Source organism: Grus americana, chromosome 6 (genome assembly GCF_028858705.1).
Source record: "Grus americana isolate bGruAme1 chromosome 6, bGruAme1.mat, whole genome shotgun sequence".
Taxonomy (NCBI): Eukaryota; Metazoa; Chordata; class Aves; order Gruiformes; family Gruidae; genus Grus; species Grus americana.
Genome location: NC_072857.1, coordinates 22,171,588 through 22,199,106, shown reverse-complemented (window position 1 = coordinate 22,199,106; position 27,519 = coordinate 22,171,588). Strand labels below are relative to the sequence as shown.

Here is a 27,519-nt window from a genome sequence, read left to right as displayed (position 1 = left end):
TCCTTGCATTTGACCTTGTTCAGTTTGTTTACATTTACATTCTAAACCAGTTCTTTTGTATTAATGGACTTCTAAAGCTGAGCTGTAGGAGCGTAAGATTTTCCAATTTGGGAGATTTCATAGTGAAAATTGCTTTTTATAGTTACAATTATTTCCAGGCCTTTGTCATGGTGTATATTATAATTACCCAAATAATCCTTTTTGCAGGGATTGGTCATCATATTGGCCATGAGATGATTATTGATTTACTTTATACAGTAAAAAAGAGGAATTAATTCTAGAAGAACTCAACAGTATGCCTGTAACTGTAACAGTAGTATAGGGAAGACATGAAAAGTGCTTGCCAGGCCGTTAATTCTGACCAATGCTAGGTCTGAAGAAATTTTTGCTACTCAATTGCAGCTAGTGTCTACAGGAGCTAAATGTTTGTCACTGATCTTCACTGCAAGATTATCACTTTATAATTTATCACATGCAATAGGGAGAAGGACATAGTTTATGGCTAGTAACCAGAAACATTTTTTATTTTCTGCAGAATAAAGACACTGTATTCATGTCAGATTTAGTTGTTTCTAGTGAAGAGTGAAGACAGAAAACATGTAGATGTGTATGCATGATCATGCATTTTTATACTTTTTAAAAAATTTTTTGAAAATAGACAATGGGAGACATAATTGTTTAAAAGGCTTACTTTTGGTCCTGGCAGGCCTTCTCCTGGGGGACCTGGGAGACCAATTGGTCCTCTACTGCCGGGATCACCCTGAAAGTCGATACTTTAAAAAATAAGTAGTGAATACCAAAGTTTAATTTATACCAAAGTTTACTTTATCTCTAGTATTTCCAGAATCTGTTGTACTCAAATGGGACAAAGAGAGGAGAACTATTGAACAGCACAGTGCAAGTCTAAACAATGCTAACGCATGAATACTGCAGGCAGGACAAGAAAGGTATTGGGGATAAACAGTGGCTAGTGGTCTAAACATATTCAAGACATGTACAGTCAATTATGCAATAGTTACACAGGAATTACAATTCCTATATAATAAAATGAACTCCAGGTTCCCCAAACCAAAAACCTTCCATTGCCTGTATGATTCCAGTAATCCTGCAATCAGCATCAGGATGAGTTCTGAAGTGAAGCTTGACGATCTTCTATGGTATCTACCTTTTATATACTGACACATAAGTTGAAACTGGATTAAAAAGGTATTCTGACTGTGACCTATGGGTAGGAATGACATCTGTGTGGAGTACACATGCATTTACTTTTCTAGAAGTTAAGTCTGTACCTTAGGTCCTGGTAGTCCAACTCCATCTGGGCCTTGTTCACCAGGAATCCCAGGAAGGCCTGGCAAACCCTGAAATGATACACACAGACAGAATATTAATTTAATTTAATGCTATATTAACTACATGCTTTTGCTAACATTAATATGGTAGTATCTTGAATATGTTGTTTCTTAGTGGGATCACTGTGGTCTACAATTGGTTAAATTCGACTCTGACAAGCCAGAAGTGGTGTCAGTGGCATTTGCATGTGTGTTGCATGTCATGCAGGAGGCTTGCATGTGTTTGAAGACAGAAGAGTCTGATCTGGAAAGGCAGGTGCAGAAGCAGGTCTGCATTGGATTGCACAAAAATAGTATTATAAATCAAATTCCAACTTCTGTTTTGACATTCATTAATTTTTATTCCTCAGTGTGGCAACTGCATGCACCTTTACTACTGCCTTTAGCACAGATAAATGCTACTATATCACCAACCTCCCTGACTCTAGCCAGCAATCTTCCTGGGACTTCCTCACTGCACAAGCGTGTAACTGCCAGTGCTGGTGGAGCACACTGTTGAGCAGACTAGAGACGTGAGGCCCGTGCTGCGTATATGTGCAAGGAAGGGAGATGAAGGAGCTGTTTCTCCTTGTATCGTTTTTGCAGGGATTGGTCATATCTACCAGTAAAGACCTCTGTAAAAGGCTGTAAAGTAGATCAACCAATTCTTTGCCACGCCTTCAACAACCTGATGAACAGAACTGAGGACAGTTTGTTTTTCTGGCTCTTTGGACAGTAGTTGCCTTTTTAGTGGTTCTGGAAAACAGTGTTGCCCTGAGTTCACACCCATGTATATGGACACAGCTGCCTAGCTGGGCTATACTGTTCTGCTTGGGAATAAATTTTGTGTGGTTGGGCAGAAGACAGTGTTTTACATCAAGAAGATATTGAGGGAACTGATTGAAACATCAGTGATACTATAAAAAAAAAGCCCCACTTGGAATATGTTACATTGTGTAATCAGGTGTAGTGGAGGACATGGAAGGTCTTGTACTATTTCAGAGGGAAATTTCTTTTTCCTTCTATGCTGAAATGCATTTCCACAGTTGAGGAGCCTTTTTAGGCTTTTAGACCATCAAATCTTTCCTAGCATGTCAGCCATGGAGGCTAATCACTCTGATGTAGCACCTATTTGTTCCCAGTTCACATAAAAAAAAAAAGTCTATAAACTTACAGGTGGGCCGGGATAACCATCTCCTTTTGGCCCAAAGGGCCCGGGGGGTCCTGGAAGACCTCGGTCACCCTGATGAAGGTAGGAAAAACAGCTGAAGTGAATGCCAATACAATTGCTAGCAGAAAATTTTCCATGAAAGTGAAACTTCTTTGGCAAATATACTGTCAGTCAATTTTATCTATCTGCGAATGTATTTTACTACGTGAATGATTATTGTAGGTTATTAATCCTGGGCTAAAACTGGGATATTTAATAGTGTTGAGGATTTACAGGACCTTTCACTTCTAAGTCACTAATTTGAATCTTTTTCAAGAGCTCTGTTGTCATTTGTGGCCTACATATTAGAAGGAATTACTTCAGTCACATTCCCCATATTTTTATCATGATTACTATGATTCCAGCTTTGGGGGAATAAGCCCAAATTGACAGACAGCCAAAATTCTAGGGTGGCAACTGAATTACTCCATAGCTACTTTATGTAATTCTTATAATCGAAGATAGATAAACTGCTGCAGAGCATTGGGAAAACTGTATAGTTTCTGCACATGCTGTATGTTTGTGTGGTGAGACAGACATAGGGCAGGGGACAACAGTGGTTTGTGTGGCCAATTTAAAAATGTTGTTTTCTATCACAAGGTTCCTGTCTGGTTTTGTTGTTCTAGAATTCTATTTTCCTATAATGTTGTAGAACCTCATTAAAGCTATTGAGTATAACGTGAGCTTCCTGTTGGAGATCTACAATTAAGCTCCTTTCATGGATCTGGATAGCTGGAGTATCTCAGGAACAGATTTACCAGGGAAGCTAAGAGGACTTTAACCCTACCAAGCATACTGGATGTCACAGTTCTATCAGAAATTAATTTACCAATTTAGGAGCTACCTTTGCCCCAGGAAGCCCAAAACCTGGTTCTCCAATTGGTCCAACAAGACCAGGTAACCCAGTGTCACCCTGCAATGAAGAAAATATATACTCTAATTATGTATTTTATTAAACACCAATCACAGACTGTGGTTTTGGATTTCTGTTATACAAATTTATATGTATCAAACGTACTAGCTAATTTTATTTATTGCTATTGCAAGCATTAAACACCAAAAGCAGAAGAAAGAAAAGTATTTTGATATCCAAGGTTATCCAAAACAAAGAAATGAACATAAGTAGGCCACACCTCAGGCTGGCATAGTTAATACCAGGGAATGGTGGTAACTAGACTGGATACAATCCATAACCCTGTTCACAGGAAAGAAGAAATTTTAGTTGACTTCATAAGGCTGGAATTATTTACATGAATAATAGCATGGCCTACTTCAAAGTTTTCACCCTGTGTTCATAAGCACTAAAAGCTGGAGTGTGGATGTTACCTTTGGTCCAGGCACAGCTCTTCCAGGAGGGCCTGGCATTCCAAGACGTCCTGGTGCACCAGGCTCTCCCTGCAGTGAAGGAAGAAGAGCAAAAATGATGGATTTTTCTGAAAGTGAGCACGAGCATCTCATAGAGAAAACATTTATGCAACAATTTACAATATTCCATTAAAATTCTGTTAGAATTTCTAATAGTCTATTCTACATGGAGTGAAATCTAACTATTTGAAGAACTGACAACAAGCTTAGTTCTGATTTCTCAATGGAAATTAAATTCTTCTCAGTCACTGAGAGTCACACATGTTATTAGAAATCCCTTTCTTAGTGTATTTGAGACTTGGTCCGGCACATCCAGCACTCAAAGCTTCCTGCCCAGCTGTGTAGGTATATGGAAAACATGTATATTTTTCTGTTAAAGTAGATTTTTTTAAATAGTCCTCTTAGTGTAATGTTTTAGCCCTTTTTATTTTCCTCTTATGTGGAAATACACACTTTTGTGTGTATAAATAGCAAAAGACTTAATAAGAAACTAGAGGAGAAACCTGGAGTAGCCCTTCTCTCACTTTCAGTGAGTACTGAGTATTTGAATAGAAACTCCAAATCCATAAAAGAATATCAGCCATGAGTCAATGTAAGGGAAAATAAAGTCCTGTCATATATATATGCCATACACCATACTATCTTCCCAAATATTTCAGCATAAAAATACCAGCATTAGTGTCCCTTAACTTTTTCCAAACTGACAGGGAAGCAATATGGTAAATGCAAAGTTTTCTTTAAAATGCTTCTGGTTGTTTATAGGGATCATTGTGTGTCTGCTAAGGGAAGCCTTAGGTGAACAGGTTTTTTTTTAAGAAGCAAGTTCATTCTGGGACAGTTTCTGAGATCTAGAAGAAAGCACAGCTTTGGGGGGCTATTTTGCACACATAAAGTGGTAATAAACCTACTTTAGCTCCAGCAGGTCCAGGCACTCCTGTTGGTCCTGTTAATCCCCGTATTCCTCTCTGACCTTGATCTCCCTACAAAAATGGAGAAGGCATGTCACACATACCAAATAATATTAAGAATGTGTTAACTGAAATTAATTAAGTATCAGTGGAAGATAGTGAAGTTCTATCTCGTAGCTGGTGCACATGAGCTGTTCCTATTGCCTTCATTGGCAAGTCAGTTAATTCTGCTCAGTAATTGTCCAGTTTGGGATTTTTACAGTTAAAACTATGTAGATTTCATCTGAAATTAAATTAACCTACTTTCCAGTGAATAGTGTAAAAAATAAGAACCAAAAGGAGTCTTAAAGATTGCATCCTTGCAGCTGAAAAATCAAGTTAAATAATTACATGAAAAAGATACTATTGAAGATAAATAATCAAACCAGGAAAAGATAATTCACTCAAAGGTTTTGGTTTTTTTTAATTCAAAGGCAAATAGGGCCAATCAATTGACAACAATGCCCTCTCTGATTGATGAGCTTATACTTCCGGGCAGAAAAAGCTAAGAATAGACAGTGTAAAGTTTGTAAAAGGATAACTGCTATTTAAGCATATTATTAGGCTGTAATCATTACAACAAGAATGAAACAGCTACGAGTCAAGAATCATTCTGGAAAAGTTCCAATACAGTAATTGATTTTATTGCTGCATCATGTTATCTGCATGTATTCCCTACCTAAGTAATCTGAAAACAGGTGGATGCCTTGATTTTCCTTCCTACACTGTTTTTTCGCCCTTCCAGCTCCTTGCAATTGTGATACTTAATATCTCTGTTTCTCTTCTATTGAGACATTTAATCTGTGTGTCTTGCATAATTATTCCAGCAATTTCCAGTGTCTTTATTTCACAGCATACAGATGCTGATATGAGAAACTGGAATTACTACTCCATCAGAGAATCAGTACAGTTGACCAGTACAAGAGCCAGAACCTAAAAGATCGACCCAGTTATTCCTACTGAGAGAAGCAGTATTCCCAGTTAGCTCTTTGTGAACTTCTTGGACCAGATAACTACCACAGGTACTGGAAATTGTGAGCCACTGAACTGTTGTGCTGTCATTAAAAAAAAAAATGAAAAAGATGTCCTGGGTGGTCTTTTATTAACTTCACTATTTTAAAAGTTGTTGTTTTAGGCAGAGGCTGAAATAAACTCTGCAGTTAACTGCTTTTAGAAACACTCATTAACCTATTCCTTGCGGTATATTTTTTCATTACTTATAATAGACCAAAAAAGAGAAAGTTTTGACAAACTTATTCCTGGAACACTACAATTTTAAATGTCACCTTTCATAAGAAATTCTCACCTTTTCCCCCTGTATTCCAATCCCTGGAGCACCTTCAGGACCTCTAAGACCAGGTAACCCTGGTTCACCCTGAAATAGAAGAATCAAGTAGCATTTCAGAGTACTGCACAGAGATGGTGGAAGATCAACTCTGTATTCACTTGAATAAGCTCATTAAAATCACAGACCTTTCAGAGTCAATGGCAAAACTCCCATTGATGTCAGTGGGCCCAGGATTTTCTTCCCATATTCACATGCAGCCCTTGTAAAACTCTGGGTGGAATGCATGAAGCAGCATGTTTCCTTAGTGATGGCTGAACACTCTGAGTATATAATTTTAAATATATGGGGTTTCCGATTCTAAGGAAAATGCCATGGTTGGAAGGGTACGAAAGGTTGCCTGTAACCATTTTAGTGGTTTCCCTTCTGAATTGCAGAGCATTTGGTGGATTAAAAAAAGCCAACAACTGTAAACAAGATAAGACAGCCCCACCACCCCCCCAAAAAAAAAAGAAAAATAAAAGTTTTCCTTAAAAAACTATGTTAGAAAGAATTATTTTCACTGAAAAATGTGCTACTTTTCCCCTTGTCCATGAACACTCTCTCTTCTAGGTTTGGATATCAGCACAGAGAGAACAGTAGGAATGCTTGGAAGGAAGGAGGTAGGCTGCAGACAGATGAACCAACCTTTTGTCCAGGGGCTCCATCTTCTCCTGGAAGACCAGGCAGACCTGCCAGTCCTGAAAGGCCTGGCTCACCCTGAACATCAATAAAAAGTAAGTCCTCCTAATAAATGCAGGCTTGGTACTATACTTTCTCTGAATCAAGGAAATCTATTTTAAAAAGTTTACTAAATGATATATATATTTATAGCAAACATTTATGCATATGAACCCAAAATCTTGCCATTTTTTTATAAAGATAACTCTCATGTATCTGGATCTATCCTACCATCTGATTGTTTGAACTGCACATTTTATCTATGCAATTAATATTATTAGCTATTGATGCTTCAGCTCATTCTTAAAAAATAATGTCATCATTTCATTAAGCAGCAACATTTGAAGTAAATGTCAGATAGAGCTGACTGTGACATGATGATTGACATCTTGCTTGTGAATATCAGTGCAAATCTATTAATGGCAGTGGAATTGTCATCGGCCTATTTATGTAAGGTTCAAGAGCCTGACCTGGTTTTAGATTAAATGGCATCATTTGGGGTCAAAAGGATTCACACAGCATTACCATATTTTGTGAAATTAAAGAAAGAAATTGGACAATTTCTTTCCTTTTCCAACCCCTACCCCAAATCCCTAACAAACAAGAGCAAAACCAGGACAGCCCTGTGCCTTTCCACTATCACAAGAGTACTTTTTTATCTATTCCCATATTTTATATTAATCTGGCTGTTAATGACATAGGGACTGGTTAATATCTGGTTACAGCTTCCTGTCCTCTAAGCAAGTGTGCCTTCTGTCTAGTAGCACAGCTTGTTTCCTGTATGAAGGTGTGAGGATGTAGCTGCTGCTCTGTTTACATGCTATACTGTGTGAAAAGGGAAGGAGCAGCACAATAACCACTGTTCAGTGCTCTTTTTCACCGCTCTGGCTATAGTTTAGCTTATACTGGGGACTGCGAGTTCTGGCAACTGTTTAATATTCTGGATGGTTTTCTGGACAGAGCTGTAGGTGAGCTGTATGCAACACTGACTTGAGCATGGGCCAGGCATGTGGAAATTTTCAGTCTCAATAAATCTTACTACTTTTGTACAGAACTGCTGTATTTTAAATGTTCCCATTTCTGGAGGTTACTGAAAGTCTGTGTTAAAAATTTTAAAGACTAAGAACCTAACTTTTATTTCTAAACCTATTTTTAAGTGTCTACAGAAAGGATACTCAGAAAACACAAATTTCAAATCCAAATAAATAAACAAATTAAATAATTCCTCTATTAAAAATGTACCTTAGGTCCAGGTTCTCCAATACCTCTTTCTCCTGGCACTCCAGTCTCTCCTGGCAAGCCTTGTTCACCCTTAAGTAGAAATTATTTTTTATCAGTGTTATCATGGAAAAATATAAAAGCATATTCTTGGTTACTTTATATGTAAAGGAGGTATCGATCACAAAGATTGGGAATCTGCAGCATGTTTTGAGCTCTCACCAAAAAGTTATTGGTGGAAATGATTAATGCTGCAAAACTATAACTATATGTCTCTGCGAATGTTCCCTGCCAAAGTAGCTGACATTTCAGGACCGTAGCTGATATTTCAGGAGCATATTGACATCCACAGATAATTCACCCTTCTCTTTTTACCAGTGGTAAAGCATATCCCTGCGCAATCCCTTAAAGTGTAAGAGGTGATCTCTGATGCTGCAAAATACTTTACCTGGCACAGACCCTTGGCCCACTTACACCTCTAGTCCCTTTATACTATGCTTTAATAGCCTTCGGTCATTCAGAACTTTATCTGTCACCTCTTTCAGAAAATCACTTTAAATCTCCATTCCAAACACTTCAAGGGTGACACCTTTCATTAACAGCTCTGTATTTTGTAAATCAGTCAATGCTAAATTATACTGTCAGTTTTCCTTCAGCAAAGGTAATCTTCATTATACCTTGGAACATTCTTAACTGCTAGATACAGTAAATATACAAAGTCAGGTGAGACAACAGGCGGCAGAAGTAACAAGGCAGGCAGCCAGTCCATAAGGTATGGGATGTATTTTTCTGGAATGGAAACAGTACAATGAGGATAAAAGATTATATTCAAATTTTGGTGTTCTTCTGTGTTAAGTGCAACTACTTTTTGGAATTGATTCACTGCACCTGCACCTGATATGATGAAACTGCAAGTTTAAGGCAGACAACCCTTTCTATGGAAACGTATCAGACAAAGTGCAGTTCACTGTCTGATATGTAGTACCTCAAAGGTTCTGTGCTGAGCTGAGCCCAAACCTAAATAGAGGGCTATGCCATTGGTTTATCAAGGCTTTTCAGTGGAGCAGGATCTGCTGTACAGTTTAGTGATATTAATAAAGAAAATAATTTTCTGCAGCTATGTCAATACTTAGATTGGTGTTCAGCACTTTAACAAGCATAAGGATAGAGACAGACCTTTTCTTAATAAGGAAACATAACAGTCAAAACAGCACAGTAGCTTTTACTTCAGAAAATTCCCTAACCTTTGGTCCAGGTAGTCCCTGTCCTGGTAGTCCTCTAGAGCCAGGTGGTCCTTTTGGGCCCTCCACTCCCTGAAAAGATTAGTAAGTAATTATTAAAAATAAAATATTCTTTGTTACTACACATTTAAGTGTGGGGTGAAGGGGAAGTGAAAACTGTACCTTCTCTCCTTGAATTCCAATTCCAGGTAATCCAATTGGCCCAGGTAAACCAGGAGGACCAAATTCACCCTGTCAAATAAAGTACAATTGCTTAGTTGTGTAATGATACAGAAACAATCTGGGACAGCTCCCGTGCTAGTTCTTGTTCACTTAACCTCTCTTGAAGTCAGTGAAGCTGGGGATCTGACCTTTTATCTTCCATACATGCATTTATTCCCTGCTGGTTCACTTGCAAACAACTGCTAGTCTCTTTTTCCATTTTGAAACCTTAACTTTCCACAGAAGCAGATGCTTTTTGTAACATTTCCTATTTTAACATGAAGAGATGTTAAAATAGGCTGGGAGAGTTTATTGGGCATAAATCGCTCTACAAAATACCTTATTATCCAGGGCCTATTGTGAGTTCCTTGTCTCATTACACCTTTTGTAGTGAATATCAACCATGTATTCCCTGCATTATGTAGATTTATTGGCACTTTGTTAATCCCCTGGTGTATTTACTACTCACCTTTTCACCTTTTATGCTGATGCCTGGAAGTCCACGAGGGCCTTTTGGTCCATCAAAACCACGGTCTCCCTATATGAAAAAATAGTATGTTGTTAACATACTGTGAAACACACAGCTGTTCCCTCTGAAGTAACGAGAAACACTGTTTGCTCTGTCATCATGAAAACCAAAACGAGAAGAACCAGAAAGTAGCTCCTGGATGTGTTTTCCAGGATACCAAAGAGGTCATCTTTTCAAATGAGCTTACTCTGCAGTTTGAAATTGTTGATGAAAGAGCTGAACAAGCTTCTTTTAATCTTTCTACCCACCTCGATTGCTTAAGGTCCTGTCCTGCTTCCCCTAAAATTAATGGGAAAACCACAACTGATTTAAATGTCAGCAGGGCTGAGTAATGAGACTAACTGAAAGCTGAATTCTGCTTATTTGTCTCATGGGTTAATCACATTAAAGTGTGGCAGTGAGGATCTGGTTTTCACTAAGAATTTTGCCAGAATAAAGACCAGGCCAAACTGTATTGTTGTAGAAGTCTATTTGTAAATGTAATTTTCTTTCTAAATGCTTATTTACAAAACAGTGGTCTTGGGGAAAATACAGTTACTAATATGGATACAAATATTGTGTTTTCTTGTACTTCTGTTAATAAAACATGTAGAGACAGATCCTTAGCTTGTGTAAATTGTCACAGAATCACTCAAGGCAATAAAGTTATGCCCCAGACAGGTCTTTTCTCTCCCTAGTAACCAATTCCATCTTTTAAGTTTGACTGAAATACTGTATATGGATTTCTGTTTAAAATAATGTTCTTTGCTCCTGATGCTGTAGAACACCTGCCTTCATTTTCCCTTCTACTGAACTGTGAGCTTGTAGTAAAAACATTCTGAAGAAAGCAACTGTAAAATTTGCTTTAGATCAACAAATCACCTGTTTAAAATGTGTTAAAAACCAGAGAGCTGACATACTTGACAGCCATAAATAGGATTAGAGATACGTATAGACTCTGTTGATACATGCTTGGCTCCTATCAGACTTGGCAGTAAAAAGTAGTACATTTTTTATAGAATCAAGAGGTCCAATAATGCTGGCAGAATTCCACGTAGATTATTTTATTCTGCCTATCTCAATTGCTCAATAGTTTTAGTTAGATTATGCATTCTTCTGTACTTGTTCTCACTGTGCACTGTTGCTGTGCTTTACTTATTAGTTGCAAGTGTTTCTTCCCACGTGAATTGGTATTTCAGTGATTTCTAAACGCGCTTTCTTCAAATCATTTGGTTTTTTTTCATGCATGAGATCTGCTAGGCAAATACAGACCATCAACAATGAGCTTAGATAATTTATATAATTCATCATAAAATATATACTGGATGTTTGAAGACACTATATTGCAGCAGTCAAATTTAAACCTAGCAGACTACAATATTGTGCTAAGCAAAAATCCTAAGATTGTTAGTAAAGGCACAGTTGGGGCCTGCATCTGCGGAACAATTTTTTATTGTTTTCCCAACCAAAATTGCCTTGGTGCATGCATAAAAAGGAGTGAACGATTTAGTTATTCATTTAGCTCATGTACAAGCTGTGTCATTTTGTTATTGTAACCAAAGGTCAAAGTGATAACAGCCTGGGAGTTGGTTTTCAGCAAGCAGCAAAAGGAGCTAACAGTGGGTCTAGTGAGTACATCCACGTAGGTGCAACTACTACTGTCATTACTTCCACTGGATCTGAAAATTAGTAACAGCAGCTTTCTTTTTTCCCACAAACTGAATTCAAATTTCTGCTAAAATGCATAAGCCAGTGGCTGAGGTATTTAATAAGCTGAAAAACATGTCTTTAGTGAAAGCAAAGATCACTCTATATAAGGATTTTTAAAAAAGCAACAACAAAAAGCAAAATTTTTCATCTAGGAATCACTTTTATAACATTTTATTTCAAGTCAGATGCTTGAGGCTGTTTTAAAATTATAGCTGGAATTCTTTCCAGGCTTAGATCCCACAAATCAAGCATCAGGTGAATTAAATATCAGCTTCACAGGCCCCAAAGGCTAGCTGTGCCTAGAATTCATGTTTGGACCAACTGAATTATATGAAAGTATATCGGGTTAATTGATGCCAAATTTTAATATTAATTTACAAGCTACTTTCTCAGATTCCCATGTCTGCTATGGACTTGTTTTGGCATGCGCTCATTTGATGGTGCTGATCTGGTCTTAAAACGCTTTGACTGCTGTACCTTTGCTCCTGGAAGCCCTTCCCCTGGTGAACCTCTTTCTCCTTGAATACCTTGTGGTCCTTGAGGTCCCTGTTAACATAAGTTTAAAATAGCCTTGAATATGTATTAATCGCTCAAATCAACAGCAGCATGTTCTATGTCATTATTGGTTTTAAGCACGTCTTTAAATGTTGGTGTAGTTATAACCTGTTAAAAATAATACAGTAATACAATATTCACAGTGAATAGATGATGAGCATTCTGGCCTGCAGCAATAACAAGGCAGACAGTTTTACTTTTCTGGTTAGTTATGAATCACAGGTTATGTAGCTGAAATTCCTATTCCTTATACTTCTGAAATCTTCGCTCCCTAAACTTTAGTTTGATTTACAAATTGTTACTAATTCTTATTAATGTATCAGTATAATCATGAGACAGGGAGAACGAGATTAAAGACCATGCAGAGTAGTACTGAAGAAGATGTAGCTGTAGAGAGATTTGACTATAATTGATGAAGAGAATAATAGCATGCCTTTCTCTTTTTGAAAGCAGATCTGATAGGAGCACAAGGAGCAAGGAAGACAACTAAAACCTTTCACTAAATGCAAGTCCAAAACCTGTGCATATTGAGCCTGCTCCACAGTGTTTTCCTGCATCTGGGTTTTTTTCCTCTGATTTATTCCTTGAGATTAAAGACACATCACAGAATCCTGGTAGATTTGGCTGTGTATAGCCTAAATATGTTTCTGCTTCTTCTGCACAGAGCTTTAGAATTTTGCCTAGTTCTTAAGTATAGATAATTACACTGCATTCAGCCATAAAAAGAAAACTCTTTTGAAGCAAATACACTTTAAAGTAAATTTAAAAAACACCTTTAGTATATTTTTTTAAAATCAGAATGTCTTGTTATACCAGTACAGCTGTTGTGGCTAACAAAGATGCACATCACAGGCACCTCTTCCCCTACAAAGTGGCTCTTTTCTCTGTGCTGTTATTGAAAACACTCAGGAAGCGTTACTGCCCCACTTTGACTGACTGTAACCTTATTAGTAATGCTCTTGTCTTTGGGCTCTTCAACAAGAACGCCTCTCCAGTGTGTATTTTCAAGCAGGTTTGAGATCAGTCTGTTCAGTCACCAAACCATCTTTCTGTTTTTCATGGGAGCACCTCTTTTGAAATGATTATTACGAATCTTTTCTTGTCAATGGGGAAAAGCTACTTGTGAAAAAACTGCACAAAGTTTCCCTCATGGTTGCACTGGGGGTCTTTCATCCAGGTGATAAGAAATGAATTTCAGTCTGCTGTATTGTAAATAGCTCACTAAAAGGTACTGTCTGACACTTTGGGAAAAAGCAACCATAAAATTGGCATACTGATTTTCTGAATTTCCACAAAGAGGTTGAGTTTACAACTACCAGGAGGAGGAAGGGAAGGAAAAGAAGGAAGAGACTTCAGAGCCAAACCTACTATAAATTCTGAAAGTCCAATTTCTATTTTTAATTTCTCCCTCTGTTAGCTCCAGGAAAAGGTAATACTGGTGAAATTGTTACCTGGGACCAGTTATGCAGTCTGAATGTCTTTATAGAGGTTGTTTAGATGTGACTGTTTCTAATGTTACAATGGTTGAAATGGAGTCTCTCCCTCAAAGCCATGCTGATGTTAATGTTCTAATGATACTGAAAAGCAGTCAACTTTGAAGTTACTACATGTGGATTTTAATCTATCAGGGAGAGATTTATTTAAATATTTATGTGGTTTTGCATGAGGTGTTATTTTTCATAGCTGTTTTGGAGACTAAGATAATTAGAACAGTTAAGGAATCAGAAGCATTTCCAGTTCATTGAGGGAAATGAAAGTCAGACAACATAGTATGTATGACAGTGAGAACAAGTGGAAGAAAGAAAAGAGATGGTATCATTTAACACACATATATCCCTTCTAACAGGGAAGCACTGAGAATAATTTTTCCTTTCTGTCCTGCTTCCCTCTCACCAAATAAAAAATAGACATACCATAAGTCCTGGCTCACCAACTCCAGGTGGGCCAACAGGGCCCGGTCTTCCTGTCAAACCGGTGTCACCCTTCAAACAAAGATGTGTTTTGAAAATGCCTGATTTAGGTATTTGTGTGCAGCATATAACAACTCATTAGACATTCTGTGCTGGAAATACTTGGTGTAGGAGAATACAGGAATGGCAGAGAAAATCTGAGTGTCCTCAGAGTCATACAGAATGCAATGCCCAACAGACATTGAACTGGTGCAGTTTCACAGCATTAGGGGACAGCCTCAATTCTGCATTTGAGAGAAGGCAATGTTGAATCTAAATGATTAATTATTCCCACCATATTCCTAGTACATTATGTATGACTTATTGTCCTTTTCCTAGAAGTCAGTATTTCTATCACAGTCTTTCTGCTTTCTTTATGCCAGTCATCCAAACCAACAAACTTATTTTTCACAGGATAATTTTTGTTAAAGACTGCGTATGCATTTTTACTCAGCCATATGCTGCTTGGATTGAGTTATGTCGAGTGTAAGAACTACTGTCCTTTGAAGTACATACTTAAAATGTACTTTTTTTTCCTTCCAAACAGTTTTGATCAACATATGAGATACCTTTCCAGTACCATAAAAACAGCATTTGGGGACTTGAAGTTTCTCATGTACCAGCAAGTATATTATCTCAGCTGTCTCAGTCTTCATTCTTATCCTATAATACGTGTAATATAGAAGATGAGAGATGTTTGTACCTTTGGGCCTGGCAGTCCTATTCCAGTCTCTCCAGGCAAACCAGGTGGCCCAGGGAGACCTCTTTCACCCTTTTCAAAGAATGAAAAAAGAAACAATTCTGCTTATAAATTGGTGTCTAGGGAAATCAGTTTAACTCAGTTTGTAAGTTCATTTTTTGTATATCCTGACTTTTAGCCCATTGGAATTGTCTTACACAGTATTTCATCTGTTCGCTCTTTCAGTCCTTCAAAATTCCTTTTATTCAGAGTGTAGATATTTCCAGTACAAAGTGACACCAGGTGAAACAAAAGGAAAAATGTTTTGTTTCATGTGGGATATGAGTTTTGACACCCAGCTGCTCTATGCCTCACTGTTGGCCAGCAGATGCTCTAAATATTGTGCAAAGGAGATATCAAGAGAGATATCAAAAGAGATAATGTCTTTTATAAACTTATTTTCAAGTTTTTCTCCACAACTATATACCTTTCAGTAACTGAAGAACCCATTAGTCTTGGCTGAATTACTCAGTTTAGGGCTTTTCTGAGAAGCAGAGTGCAATTGTGGTGTCTCTTTATGAAACTGAAACAGTTCCCATAATTGTCTGTAATACCTAGTGATATTTGCATCTTCCATTAAACTACTATGATAAAAATATCAAGTCATCACAGAACCACAAAATGAAGTAATCTCCATTGGCATACCTGGAATTTACAGTGGGGTAAGTGCGAAGTAAACCCAGCAAATCTTAAGGATTTAATAAAAGTAAATCATACGTTTTTCAAACAAACAAACAAAAAATATTTTGTGTTTACAGAATGGACTGGACCTTGCAGTGAAGCACTGGGTGATTTCTGTGGTTCACCTTCAGAGGGCCCACTGCAAGACCGTGTCCTGCATTGCAATCCCCCTCGTGACTTTCAGATATCTTCTGTGAACAGGGAGACTACTCATTTTGAGCTATAGTATTCTTCTTGAGAATGTACAGTTTCAAGAGAAGAATTACTGCTTGGCAGTTAGAGAAAAAAATAGTTTTAAATTGAAAACTGAAGAAATGCAATGCTACACTGCTGCTAAGTAATATTCTGTGATGCTGCCATATTTTAACTGTTTGTGAGAAAAGATTGGAGTGTGATTTGGACCTGAATCCAATACAAAGAGCAAATGAAGACCTTTCTTAGGAACCTTGTGAATACAAAGAGTACATGATTTGCTAGCAATGTCACATTAAACTGCATCCCTTTCAAGAAAGGTATGGGGTATAAGGATAAAAGCACTATTGCTGTGAAGCTGTATTAATACCTTTTAACATTAAAAAAGAGAAGAAATAATGCAGTTCTTGCCTTTGATCCTTGCAGGCCTTCAGGCCCTTGATCTCCAGATTGTCCTTGAGGGCCCTATTAAAACAGGAGTGGGTTTAATGAGATTTTTCAAGCTTTCAGAACAATGGCACAAAAACAACCTCAAAATTGCTGTAGTCTACATGAAAATGAGTTACAAACATTTCAGAACTGAAGCTTTGCTTTCTGATACATGTATAGATCAGCTACTCAACTCAGTTGGAGCTGGGTCTGGTAATAGAGGGAGAGAATTTGGCTTTCCCTTCATTTGAATACAATTAAAGGTAATCTATAGTCAAGATTTACTGAAAGATCTATGATGGGCTAAGCTTCTTGGCATTCAGTGCAAGAGTATTGGGATGAAAAGAGACTAAAGTGTTTGCATGCATTTCAGTGAGATAATGAAATAGTTAAGACACTGAATGGGAAATGAATGATTTGGTTTTTTTATGGAACTGTATTTGCTGTGGTCTTTGAGACTGAATGAATTAGAAGGATGATTTATTTGTCTAGACTGCTCTTCCAAATTCTTGTTAATTTTGCTGTTTAAGAAGATAGATTTTGGATGCCTTGAATTCAGTGACTCAAAGATTCCATGCTAGTTGTGGTATGATATTATTCCCTTTGAATCCCAGGGAACCAGGTATTGTTGTTTTTATAGGGTTTTTTGGTTGGTTGGGGTTTTTTTACCTGTAGCCCTCTTGTTCCTCTGGGGCCTACTGGACCTTCAGGACCCTGAAAGGCAAGTGAAAAACAGGATACATTTATGTGTATTTAGATTTGGTCAAAAACACTTTTAGATAACTTTTTAATTAAGATATCTTATTTAGATATCTTTACATTAAAATAAAAAAATAAAATCAAGAGAAGCTCAGCAGCCAGCAGTTATTGAATAAATATTTTTAAAATGGACTGTGGTAATCAGAATACAGAGTAAGAATGAGCAGAGTTAATTATCAAGGACCTGTAATCCAGGATTAAACTCTGTTTGTTTAATTTAAAATATTCACAGCAATTACACACCAGATCTTGAATATCGGTGTTAGAAACCTTGAGTTCATTTTCACGTCTCATTCCCTTTGCTTATGACTTCAAATCTTCTGTCTCTGTTAAAGTCAGGTAGAGTTTTACCATTGTTATGAACAGGTTTAGGCTTAGGCCTGAAGAGGAATCACATGAAAATATAGGAGGAGCTGAGAAAGTTACTGAAAACGGTATCCTTGCTCACTTAATTTGTTTAAAACTTCTTGTTAATTTCCCTCAGCCTTAGAATTAATATTTGCCTTAAATCTATCACCGTGATTGTTATTCAGGGAATTATAGCTTTTGATTATTTTAGCTGTGTTTCCTGAAAGCATAACAACTTTGTGGCTACTTACTCTGTCTCCTTTTATACCTGGGGTTCCACATTCACCTCTTTCACCCTGGAAAGGAATAAATATTTATGAGGTATATTGAGTATATCATCCTTATTCTTTGGGTGATTTAGTTGAAAACCTAAATGTTATTCTATTCATGACATACTATAGCAATTGCGCTGAAAGTTCATTGGGGAAGGGACACATCTTCTATTAGAGCTTGTGCAGCAGCTGGTAAGATGATGTTATTGTTCATTACTAGTATTTATAAGAAATATGGCACTATACATAATAAATAGTAATAACATCAAATATCTATATGTAAGCAGCAGTTCTGACTAAAAGTAGTACCTTCTCTCCTTTATATCCAGATTTGCCCTGGGAAAATAAAAAAGCAAAGCAGATTGTAAGGATATATAACTGAAATGTAAGAATGTGAGTATTGGTGCTGTTAACATTACACTCTGTCTAGAAAAACAGCATTTCAGGTTATAATGAACAATTAGGTAGAAAAGGTGATCTTTGATAAACATGGCAATATGACTCTAAATACTGCACCTACTGGTCATGATAGATGCTGTTGTATGTGTGAACAAATCTTATGAAAGTGTCATTTTAGACTGGGGTTTTGATGATGTAAAAGCAGATCAACTAGAGTTCATATTTCCATCTTAGTGAGAAACAGGCTAAAATAAGAAAATTCACTAATTAAAAAGGATGTACTGAATAAATAAGAAAATAGAAGAGAGTGATTTGTACGTGAATGAATTCAGAGTTAAGCACTAACAGGCTGGTCCTACAGTTATTTTCTATATGTATTTCATTCAACTTTTTCATTGCTGTTACGCAGTGGATCCTTTATTTGCCAAATGAAAAATTTAAACTGACCCATAAAAATGCAGGCAGAGTGTTAATTTCTGTCATGTTCTTAGATTATCATATCAGAGCTTTTCATACTTTTTAGGAGGGACTATGTATTCTTAGAGAGTATTTTCTAGATTACTCTTATAAGACAGAATTATTCCTTTTCTTTAAGCAATTACAATGTTTTCATTTCTTCTAGTGTTAATGAATAATTAGCTGGTAAACCAGAACTGAAATTTTGCTATTATTATTTAAAAAAAAAGTGTTTTGCCTGGAAGGAACACTGCTCATTTGGAGAAGAAGGGAAAAAAAATCTTCTTTTACCTCTATTCCATCTTGTCCTGGGATTCCATTAAGACCTGGCTCCCCCTATGAATAATCCAACACCAAGATCAGTGAAATGAGGAGAAGGTAGTATTGTCCTGATTATCTGAGTAGATATCTCAGTGCAATACAGGAAGCATACCAGCCCCCTCTTTTTAGACTCTGCTGATTTTATACATTAGATATAAGACTGTAATTTGTAAAGAATCTTATTACTACAGCAAAAGGGAGTAGATGAAGTTTAAGAAATTCACAGGTGAAAAGTACGTGGGGACTATTAGGATAGTCTTTCTGTATTAATGAAGTACCAAATCTTTCTCCTAAATCTGAAAAATCACATCACCTTTGCTCCTTTCAGGCCTGGAGCTCCATCATCCCCAGTGCGACCCTTTTTACCCTGAAAACAATAAAATAAAATTCTTATATGTTAGTAAAATAATTTTATTTTACAATATATATACTTTTTTTTATTATTATTTAGGATATTTGCTTCCTATAGATTTATTTTTAAAAATCTCTATTTACCATAACCTTGAAACTGAATTTCTGGGAGCAGCAGGACCAACTCAATAGGCAGCTGTTTTTCTCTTTTCATCTTTGATGTAAACAAAAATTGTTCAGATCTCCGCTGAAGAAGAGAGGTGATCCGATGTTTTTGGAGCTACCCAGCTTACCAAGTGGGTGTTTTATTTTCTTGTGAACTCTTTGAGTTTGCTTTTGTTTAAGAGGTACTTGCACTCTCCTAAAGACTTGGAATAATAACTCAAACAAAACTACTGTTTGCACACAAGAGGCTACATTTTCAATTAAACTGTGCTGTACTGTGCAGGATAAAACCGGTGTGCATTTCTGGTTATGTATGTATAGGATGTTCAGGTCAAAAGGATGAGGATGGGCAGATCTCTAGGGTTCTGTTTCAAACTCTGACACCGTGCCTTCACCTTGAGCAAGGGCTATAAGGTACCATGGTGCTTTACTTCAATGTTAGGGATATAATATCAGACCATTCAACTCTCAGAGTTCTTTTGAAACATAAACCCTGCAGTTTAGATCACCAAACTTTGTGTGAAGCAATCACCTAGATTTACTTAGGGGTTCTAGTTGTAAGACTATTCTGAAAGAAGTCCAGTCTATTTTACGCTCTTTACAAGTCTCTTCTCTTAATTGTTCGTGATGCTTCAGCTGCTTGCTCTCTCTCTTGCTTTCAGAGAGCTTTTTAGATATGAATGTTTGATTTGGGGCTAGTTAGATCCACACAATCTGGTTGTCTGATTGTAACAGGCGAATTATTGTTCCACACAAGAAAGTTGCTCCTTTCTGCCTTTTAAACTGCTGTGGCTAAATGGAGAGCCTCACCGCATCTTTTTTCAGGAGTGTCTCATGGCATTCTCAGGTCTCTCTCTGCATTTCCTACCGGTGTGACATTTCCATGCAATGTAACTATGAAGGACTATGTATTGAACATTGAGCTTTTGTTGTCTCAGGATTTGGGTTCAAATAATTAAAAAAAAAAATTCCAACAATGAAATAAATCTTGATTTATACTATATATCAGTTGTTTGAGAAATGACAGCTACTTACAGCAGGGCCAGGAAGGCCTCTTTCCCCCTTCTCACAGTTACACGTGGCAGCCTGGCGACACTTTGAATGAAGATAGTCCAAATCAGCACATTTTAATAGAAGAGACAGAAAACACAGGAACATTGCTTTTAAGTTCCTGTATGGCTAGTCTGAGTATACCAGTAATGACCAGAAGCCTGTTATATTTACGTGTTTCATAGAAATCTTTTAACTGTCAGTTTACCACTTATCAGGAATGTGGCCTCCTATACTACATCCAAAAATCTGCATCATTCCTAGTCCTGAAATTTCAAACATCTCAAGAATGGCTTTACCTCCAAACTCTTCACAAGGTTGGTTTATTGGTATCCTGTGTCTATGACAGTAGATTTGATTACTAGTCACTGTAGAGATGGCCAAGACAACGGCATAAGAAAACATCTTACATCCTTTTTCCACTTCACTCCATTATAAGTACGATAGATCATAGTTTAGCTCTAGCTTGATCTATAGACAAAACATGTTATGGATGTATACTTTTATCTAGTTAATGCAATTCCTTAAAATTGTTTCTAATCTTTCTTTTTCTTCTGTCATCTCTACTGTCATATGTCCCAATCAGACATCATTATGGTATGTATTTATGTGATTTTTAGGATCTTTTTTAAACTTTAAAACTATTACATAAAACAGAATTATTACAGATACTGGGGTTATTTTTGGAGGAGGAATAAGGAATGTTGTCTTTATTTTGGGTTTTATTATTTATTAAACCTCCACTCAGCTTGGACATGTCTAGAAGTGAAGAGTTTAAATATCATTCTTATCTGAATATCCCAATTAGTAACAATATGTTTTCCAAGGATAATATTGAATGTTTTACTACTTCAGGATTTATTTTGGCAGAGAAAAATCAACATGCCAGTGGAAATGAGGGAAAAATAAAATGTTTCAAGTTTTGCAAACACTCATAATACTTAGCAGTTTTATTGAGCTACTCATCAGAACAGTCTTTGCCTGAGATAACTGTACCTTAAGTAGGAATAACAGCTTTAAAAGGAAAGGTAAATTTATTCCCCCCCAAAATGGCAGCCAGACCTACCAATGCCTGCACTCAGAGTGACACAGTGTGGACAAAGTGGAAAAGTGCAATGGTGGAGCTTTTTTCGAGTTCCTTCCCTTTTTTTTAACTTTATTACATAGGAAGAGCATTAAGGGCTAGAACTGCACCACAGTCAGCTCTGTATCATTGTTTCTTATCCGCTGAGTCTGTTGGATGACATGCCGAGACGTATCAGCAAGTTCTTGCTAACCTCAATACTCACACAATGTTCTTTTTCAACTTTGAAAATAAGGAGGGAAAGTCAATGGCATCAGAATAGCAAATTAAAGCTCTGTCCTGCAAATACAAAAGTGTATTTTACTTTAAGGAAATCCCATTAGACTCAATATTTAACCAACTTCCTGAGCTATCAGTTTTCTTGAAGTATGTTTCCGTATAATTGTAAATGTCTATATTAACCAGTAGTTTTGTACAGGAAAAAAAATACTTACCTCTTCCTCAGACAGATCTTTCTGTAAAGACAGGTATACAAAACAACATTAGAAACTTAAGGCCATAATCCAGCTCTACAGGAAGGACACTGACTGAAAAATGCTAAAATAAATTGCTTCAGCAGTTAGTAAATTAAATGATGCAATTAACATATTAACTAACATTAATTAAGCTTTAATTTCTGAGAAACATTCTAGCAATCTCTCCATTCTAAAAAATAATTTAAATAACTTCAATTCCTATTATAGATTGTTGACTGCACAAATCACTGACTTTGTCCAGCCATAATTTGCTAAAATTACAATGGTAAACAGACCCAAACCAAGATAGTTAGTGGGAACAATGCACCCAGAAGCTACACTGTTTCCAAAGTGCTGAATAGCAGCAGCTCTCTAGTTGGAGTGAATCATACATACTATGCATTTGAGAAAATCAGAAGCTCTTCTGTGCATACTGTTAGGCACACATAAAATGAGAACAGTAAGAACATCTTAGAAAAGATTTGACTTTGACACTGATCACGTGAAGTTATCATCATTGAATTAGCTATGTTATTTTTTAGAAGATCTCTACAGCTGAAACACCCACGTACAATGCATTCCTCCCACTTTTCGCAATTGATGCAGTCTCTTGAGAGGACATAAATGTGTTGATGAGCAGCATGCAATCACATCTCTTAAAATTTCACATGTACGCACGTATAATTATACATGCCATTATTTAAACCAGACAGCAGCCTTGTTCTCAAAAGAAGGCACCTGAGGATGGCTGCCTGTTTGGTACAGGTAAAATAAAGTGTGTTCAGTCACTTGAGAGGTGGTTGCTGTGATACAGAAAGCAATGGTAATATCAGACATGATGGGAAGGGTGATATGCAGGGAAACCAATGCAGAGTGGCAGGCTGAAGGACAGACAGACAGGAAGGCCAGCTTGTGTACATGCTCTAGGCCTGCATGAGATCCCTTAGGTGTCAGTTTCACAGCAGAAGTCTCCTGGTTGTTAATTCATATTTCTATTTTATATCTCTCTGCATGCTCAGATCAGGACTTCATTTACAGCTTGCGTCACCAGGTTTATAGGCTAGAGGATGGCTCTATTTTCCATACTTGGCAGGGAATGGTTTTTTTTTAATTAAGTTCACATGCAGAAAAGAGGCACCCAAGCAAAACTTCAAGCTCAGTTTACACATTTCCTCTTGATTATGTGGTAGGTTTTCCATGGAAATTTAAAGATGTCTATGGTCAAGTTCAGATTTTATCTAAATTGACATATGTCCATTAAGGTCTATGAATTTATTTTCACTTCTGTAACAGCTGCATCTTTTTTTGGTACAAAAGGCAATATTACATTCCTACTTGCTACAGAAGAATGTTGTACATATGTTCCGATAACTATTTCAAATTCTTACTTATACATACCATTTCTTTGAGAACCTTTTCCACAGTTTCTTTCTCCTGGAGGTTGAAAACGAACCTGGACGCTGGGACACTGGCCAGGAGCCGGAGCTTGGCAGCATTGCTAACCTCCTCAGCCACTCTGGTCATTCCCATTGTGAAAAACACAATTCCTTGGTGTTTAGCATCAGCTGTAGCTGCAAAAATATCTGGGTTTCTTGGATGGTCCACTCCATCAGTGAAGAGCACAGCTACTTTCACACTACCCGGAGTCCCTTCAGTCATGTAGAGTTGTGTGAGGTTAGTTATAGCATAAGTTGTGTAGGTGCCATGACCTATGTAGGTGATGGGAGCAATGTGGGATTTGAATGCTTCAGGACCTTTCCAGTCATGGAAAGTTTGCTCTATGAAAACAGTGCTGCTGTACTGAAGTAATGCCATCCTCCAGCTAAGGGTACGTCCAGAACTAAGCTGCAGACTTTTCATTCTGTCTACTGTTTCCAGCACAAATTTTTTCTGCTGTTCATGATTATAGTCCTTAGCACCTTCGGAGCTGTCCAATAAAAAAGCAATTTCCAGAATGCAGTCTTCATCTAGAATGAACAGGTAGTAGGTGAGTGGAGTGATTTCATACTAAATCTCTTTCTACTCTTACCCTTACATGTATTTCAGGCTTCAAAAGTGGAGTGCAATTATGGAAATTTTTGAAAACATCTGTGATCACAAGTGTGAGACCCTCATGAAGATAGAGCCTACAGAGGCTGAGGAATTTGCTCCAGAACAGATGCCCCAAGGAATAAGAAACTGAAGGTGAAGTGATGTCATGTAGCATGAAATGAAGAATATTGTAGTGGTTTTATACATTCATTCTGTCCTCTTGTCTGGTATTTCACTGAATGTCCTACCAGGATGAGGACTGGGACGGTGGAAGTCATCTACAGGAAAATCATAGAATCATAGAATGGTTTGGGTTGGAAGGGACCTTAAAGATCATCTAGTTCCAACCCCCCTGCTGTGGGCAGGGACACCCTCTACTAGAGTCTTACTGAATAAGACACTGGAGTGTGATTTGACAGAGCTAGATTTTGTGCCTGGTACTGACACTTGCATCCAGTGACATAAAAGTTTTCAAAAGCAGGATCTGCAGAGTATTAATTTTCTGAACTACTGATGACATTACTTCTATAGAAATACAGTTATATGGACTATTATTCTTGTGGCAGTAACAGGCTATCAGCCATATCATAAAAAAAAAAGCCTCGAAGTAATCTCCTTTTCTGAAATAACACAAAAGGGGAGGGAAAAGATGAGAGTCAAAAGATGAAAGTGCAAAAAGAAGGCATGTGGAAGTGTAGGATGAGGAAAGCCTGGCTCATTATAAGCAGTATCTTAGCAGGCAAGTTAGCCATGTAGTTTAGAATCCAAATAAATGAATCAGGGAAAAAACCCACACCTGTTTTAAAATGACAATATTCACCTTGATCACTTGGGCTGGGATATTTTTCTACAGTATTTGACAGAATGTGTTTAGGTTTTGATCTTCTCAATCCATATCTTTTTTCTTCCCTGAGATTTTCTGCAAAAAATGCGTGGTGTTCAAGTATCCACAAAAGCCACCAGACTCTGAAGAACATAATTTGTTTGGTTTCTGTTTCCTAAACACAAATAATAATATAGAAGTACAGCAGTATGAGGACAATAAAACATGCAATTTTGCTTTAACAGGTTGCTTAGCAGGCTGTATTTTAAAATATAGTCCCTAAAACTGAGCTGATTTTATTTTCTTTTGGTAAGGTCTTCTGCAAAATATGTAATAAATAATAAACAGAGACATACTGGAGTGATTTTCAAGCATAGCGTGCTTATAGTCCTAGCACATGACAAACTGGAGACAAGATATTTTACAAACATACTTCAGTTCTCTCTCACTGCTGGGTAGTGTTTGTACAACCAGCACTTCTCAGAAACCTTAACTTTGGCTGTACCCGTGTGGGTGCAGTGTGAATCCCAAGTGTAATTCACAGGGGTGTTTTTTTTAAACCTGCTTTTTCCAGAGCTGACATGGAGAGAAGGAGGTACAGAGGCCGACCCGAATTTTTCCCTGTTCTCTGTACATAAGAACTGAGGGTCATGCATACTCCTCCATCCTCAGCAGCCCTACGGTCATGGCCGGAGGGTGCTGTCCATGCATGAATGTACCTGCTGTGCAACCCTGGGGACATGTGGGCCCAGAGTGCTGAGCCCAGGCTGACAGTATCTATTGACAGGACTTTTTCTTTCTGCAGGGACCGGAGCTGTTTGTCCTGGGCTCACAGACACACCCGGAGCTCACAGGCTGCTCAGGGACCGACAAGTCAGTCCTGCCCCGCTTCAGTTTCATTGTCATCTCCCTGCAAGCTCTCCCCAGGTAGGCACAATGCGTAGCAAAAGGGCAGCTCAGTAGCAAGAATGAACCTGCCAGGACTGAGCATCTCACAGAAATCCCTAACACAGCCATGTCTGCAGGGTTTCTCAGCTCCTGCTAGTTTAGGGCAGGAATTCTAGTGTCCACAGACACAGAGAGGACAGGGGGTCCTTACCTTGATGTTCCTAACCAAAAGGCCCTGGGCTTGCTGGCAGCTGCGTTATCGTCCCTGTGCTGGATGCTCTGTGAGGAAAGGAAGGAGAATTTGGGCTGCAAGCTCCTGTGAGAATCGGTGTCATGTGTCAGGAGGGGCCAGCAGACAGAGCAAGGAGAAAGGGGAGAACAGCAATCCTGGCTCCTCCTTCTCAGCTCGCACCCACTCCTTTCTTCCTCCCCAGGCTATGCACATGCATCCTAGGTTTAGTGTCCCATAGCCATTTCCACACATAAATCCTCATCCATACTTGCACGTGTATGGAAGAGGACTGTTCTCACCCCAACACACTTCCCTACACACCAGCCTAGTTGTGTTCACTCTCTTCTCCCATCACTACTACACACGCCTTTCACTCCCATACTTCTGCACATCTGTCATGCTTTGGCAAGGCAGCTTTTGGTACTGGGCATCATGTTTCCAACTTCATCATAGCAGTCCATGTCTGTAGGATCCCTTTCAGACCTAAATGAATCTCCTTATAATGAAGGATTGCTGTTACTGCTGTAGTAGAAAGATATTTACTGTCCCATGGATTGGGCCAACTGAAATTTTAGTTGCTGGTGAGATTGCCGAGCATGAGGAGGTCAAAAAAGACAGATTAGACTGAAAACCGTAGTTTCTCCAGTCCATCACACCTATCGTTTCAAAGACTAATAGTTAGAGAACAAGGACTGATACATAGTATGATGCCTTCAAAACCTAAGCTATGGATTCTGAAGGCTATCTCTTTTACCAGTGATTGCAGCTTGTCACCTAATTCTTAAAATATCCTCAGAAAGCTTTTGCGTTACAAACGAACATATTAAACAAGTAGTTCTTTTCCACAGAAATACATGGGGGTTTGTTTGTTGGTTTTTGTTTTTTATCCCTGTGGACCCATTGTTTTCCACCTACATGCACACAAAGAGGACCCAATGCTAACTGCTGTCCTCTTTTCCATCTTAAGTGTTCACCAGCTCAGCCCACTTATGACAGTCACAGCCAAGGAAGCTGAGGGGATTGTGGGGAAAGGATGCAGCTTTGGCTCCAAATTAAACAGGCTGGAGGGACTAGTCGGACAATGCAGCTGGATGCTGAAGCCATTTGCTATGGTTCTAACCCTGTTTTCTATGTTCCATCTTTGCCAGTAATTAGTGCTGAATTGGTGAACTAGGACGGCTGACGTGCAACTCTATGTATTGTATGGCTGCTCATCCTTACCTAAGCTCAAACTAGCTCAGATACACCTACTTGGGCTACAGTTACAGCTAAGAAAGAATCTTTCAAGGTTGGAAAGAATTGATGTTTATTTCTCTTCAGCCACTTTTATTTTTCCATGCTTACAATGACATATTTAGATTTTGATTAAGGCAAGGAATGAAAAGGCAATTTTTTTCCCTTTAGGGAATACAAATATTATGGTGTTTAACTGAAATAGATATAATAAATCTCAGATAGCCCCTAAATCTTACTGAGAAAAAATCTAATTCTAGCAAGAAAAAGCATGTTAACTATGGTTGGGATTGTGTGTGTCCCATAAGCAAAACATTGTAATTCTTTCATTTTCACTGCTAATTCCTACCTTAAAACATAGCTGGCAAATAATT

At 37.8% G+C, this 27,519-nt stretch overlaps 1 protein-coding gene across 1 annotated transcript in view; it reads right to left on the bottom strand.

Moving 5' to 3' along the window:
• LOC129207852 (collagen alpha-1(XXVIII) chain-like) overlaps positions 1-24,946 on the bottom strand; it is a 33,918-nt gene extending 8,972 nt beyond the window's left edge. The window contains exons 1-25 of the mRNA XM_054829414.1: positions 24,790-24,946; positions 23,337-23,905; positions 21,918-21,938; positions 20,385-20,444; positions 19,147-19,200; positions 18,804-18,848; positions 17,967-17,993; positions 17,637-17,681; positions 16,948-16,992; positions 16,261-16,314; positions 14,941-15,009; positions 14,202-14,270; positions 12,211-12,279; positions 9,985-10,053; positions 9,477-9,545; positions 9,318-9,386; positions 8,098-8,166; positions 6,823-6,894; positions 6,157-6,225; positions 4,812-4,883; positions 3,865-3,933; positions 3,383-3,451; positions 2,503-2,571; positions 1,290-1,358; positions 692-760 (exon numbers count right to left, since the gene is read on the bottom strand). Of these exons, the coding sequence (XP_054685389.1) occupies positions 692-760; positions 1,290-1,358; positions 2,503-2,571; positions 3,383-3,451; positions 3,865-3,933; positions 4,812-4,883; positions 6,157-6,225; positions 6,823-6,894; positions 8,098-8,166; positions 9,318-9,386; positions 9,477-9,545; positions 9,985-10,053; positions 12,211-12,279; positions 14,202-14,270; positions 14,941-15,009; positions 16,261-16,314; positions 16,948-16,992; positions 17,637-17,681; positions 17,967-17,993; positions 18,804-18,848; positions 19,147-19,200; positions 20,385-20,444; positions 21,918-21,938; positions 23,337-23,905; positions 24,790-24,946 (2,118 nt within the window). The remainder of the gene's footprint in view (positions 1-691; positions 761-1,289; positions 1,359-2,502; positions 2,572-3,382; positions 3,452-3,864; positions 3,934-4,811; positions 4,884-6,156; positions 6,226-6,822; positions 6,895-8,097; positions 8,167-9,317; positions 9,387-9,476; positions 9,546-9,984; positions 10,054-12,210; positions 12,280-14,201; positions 14,271-14,940; positions 15,010-16,260; positions 16,315-16,947; positions 16,993-17,636; positions 17,682-17,966; positions 17,994-18,803; positions 18,849-19,146; positions 19,201-20,384; positions 20,445-21,917; positions 21,939-23,336; positions 23,906-24,789) is intronic.
• Positions 24,947-27,519: the final 2,573 nt, after the last annotated feature.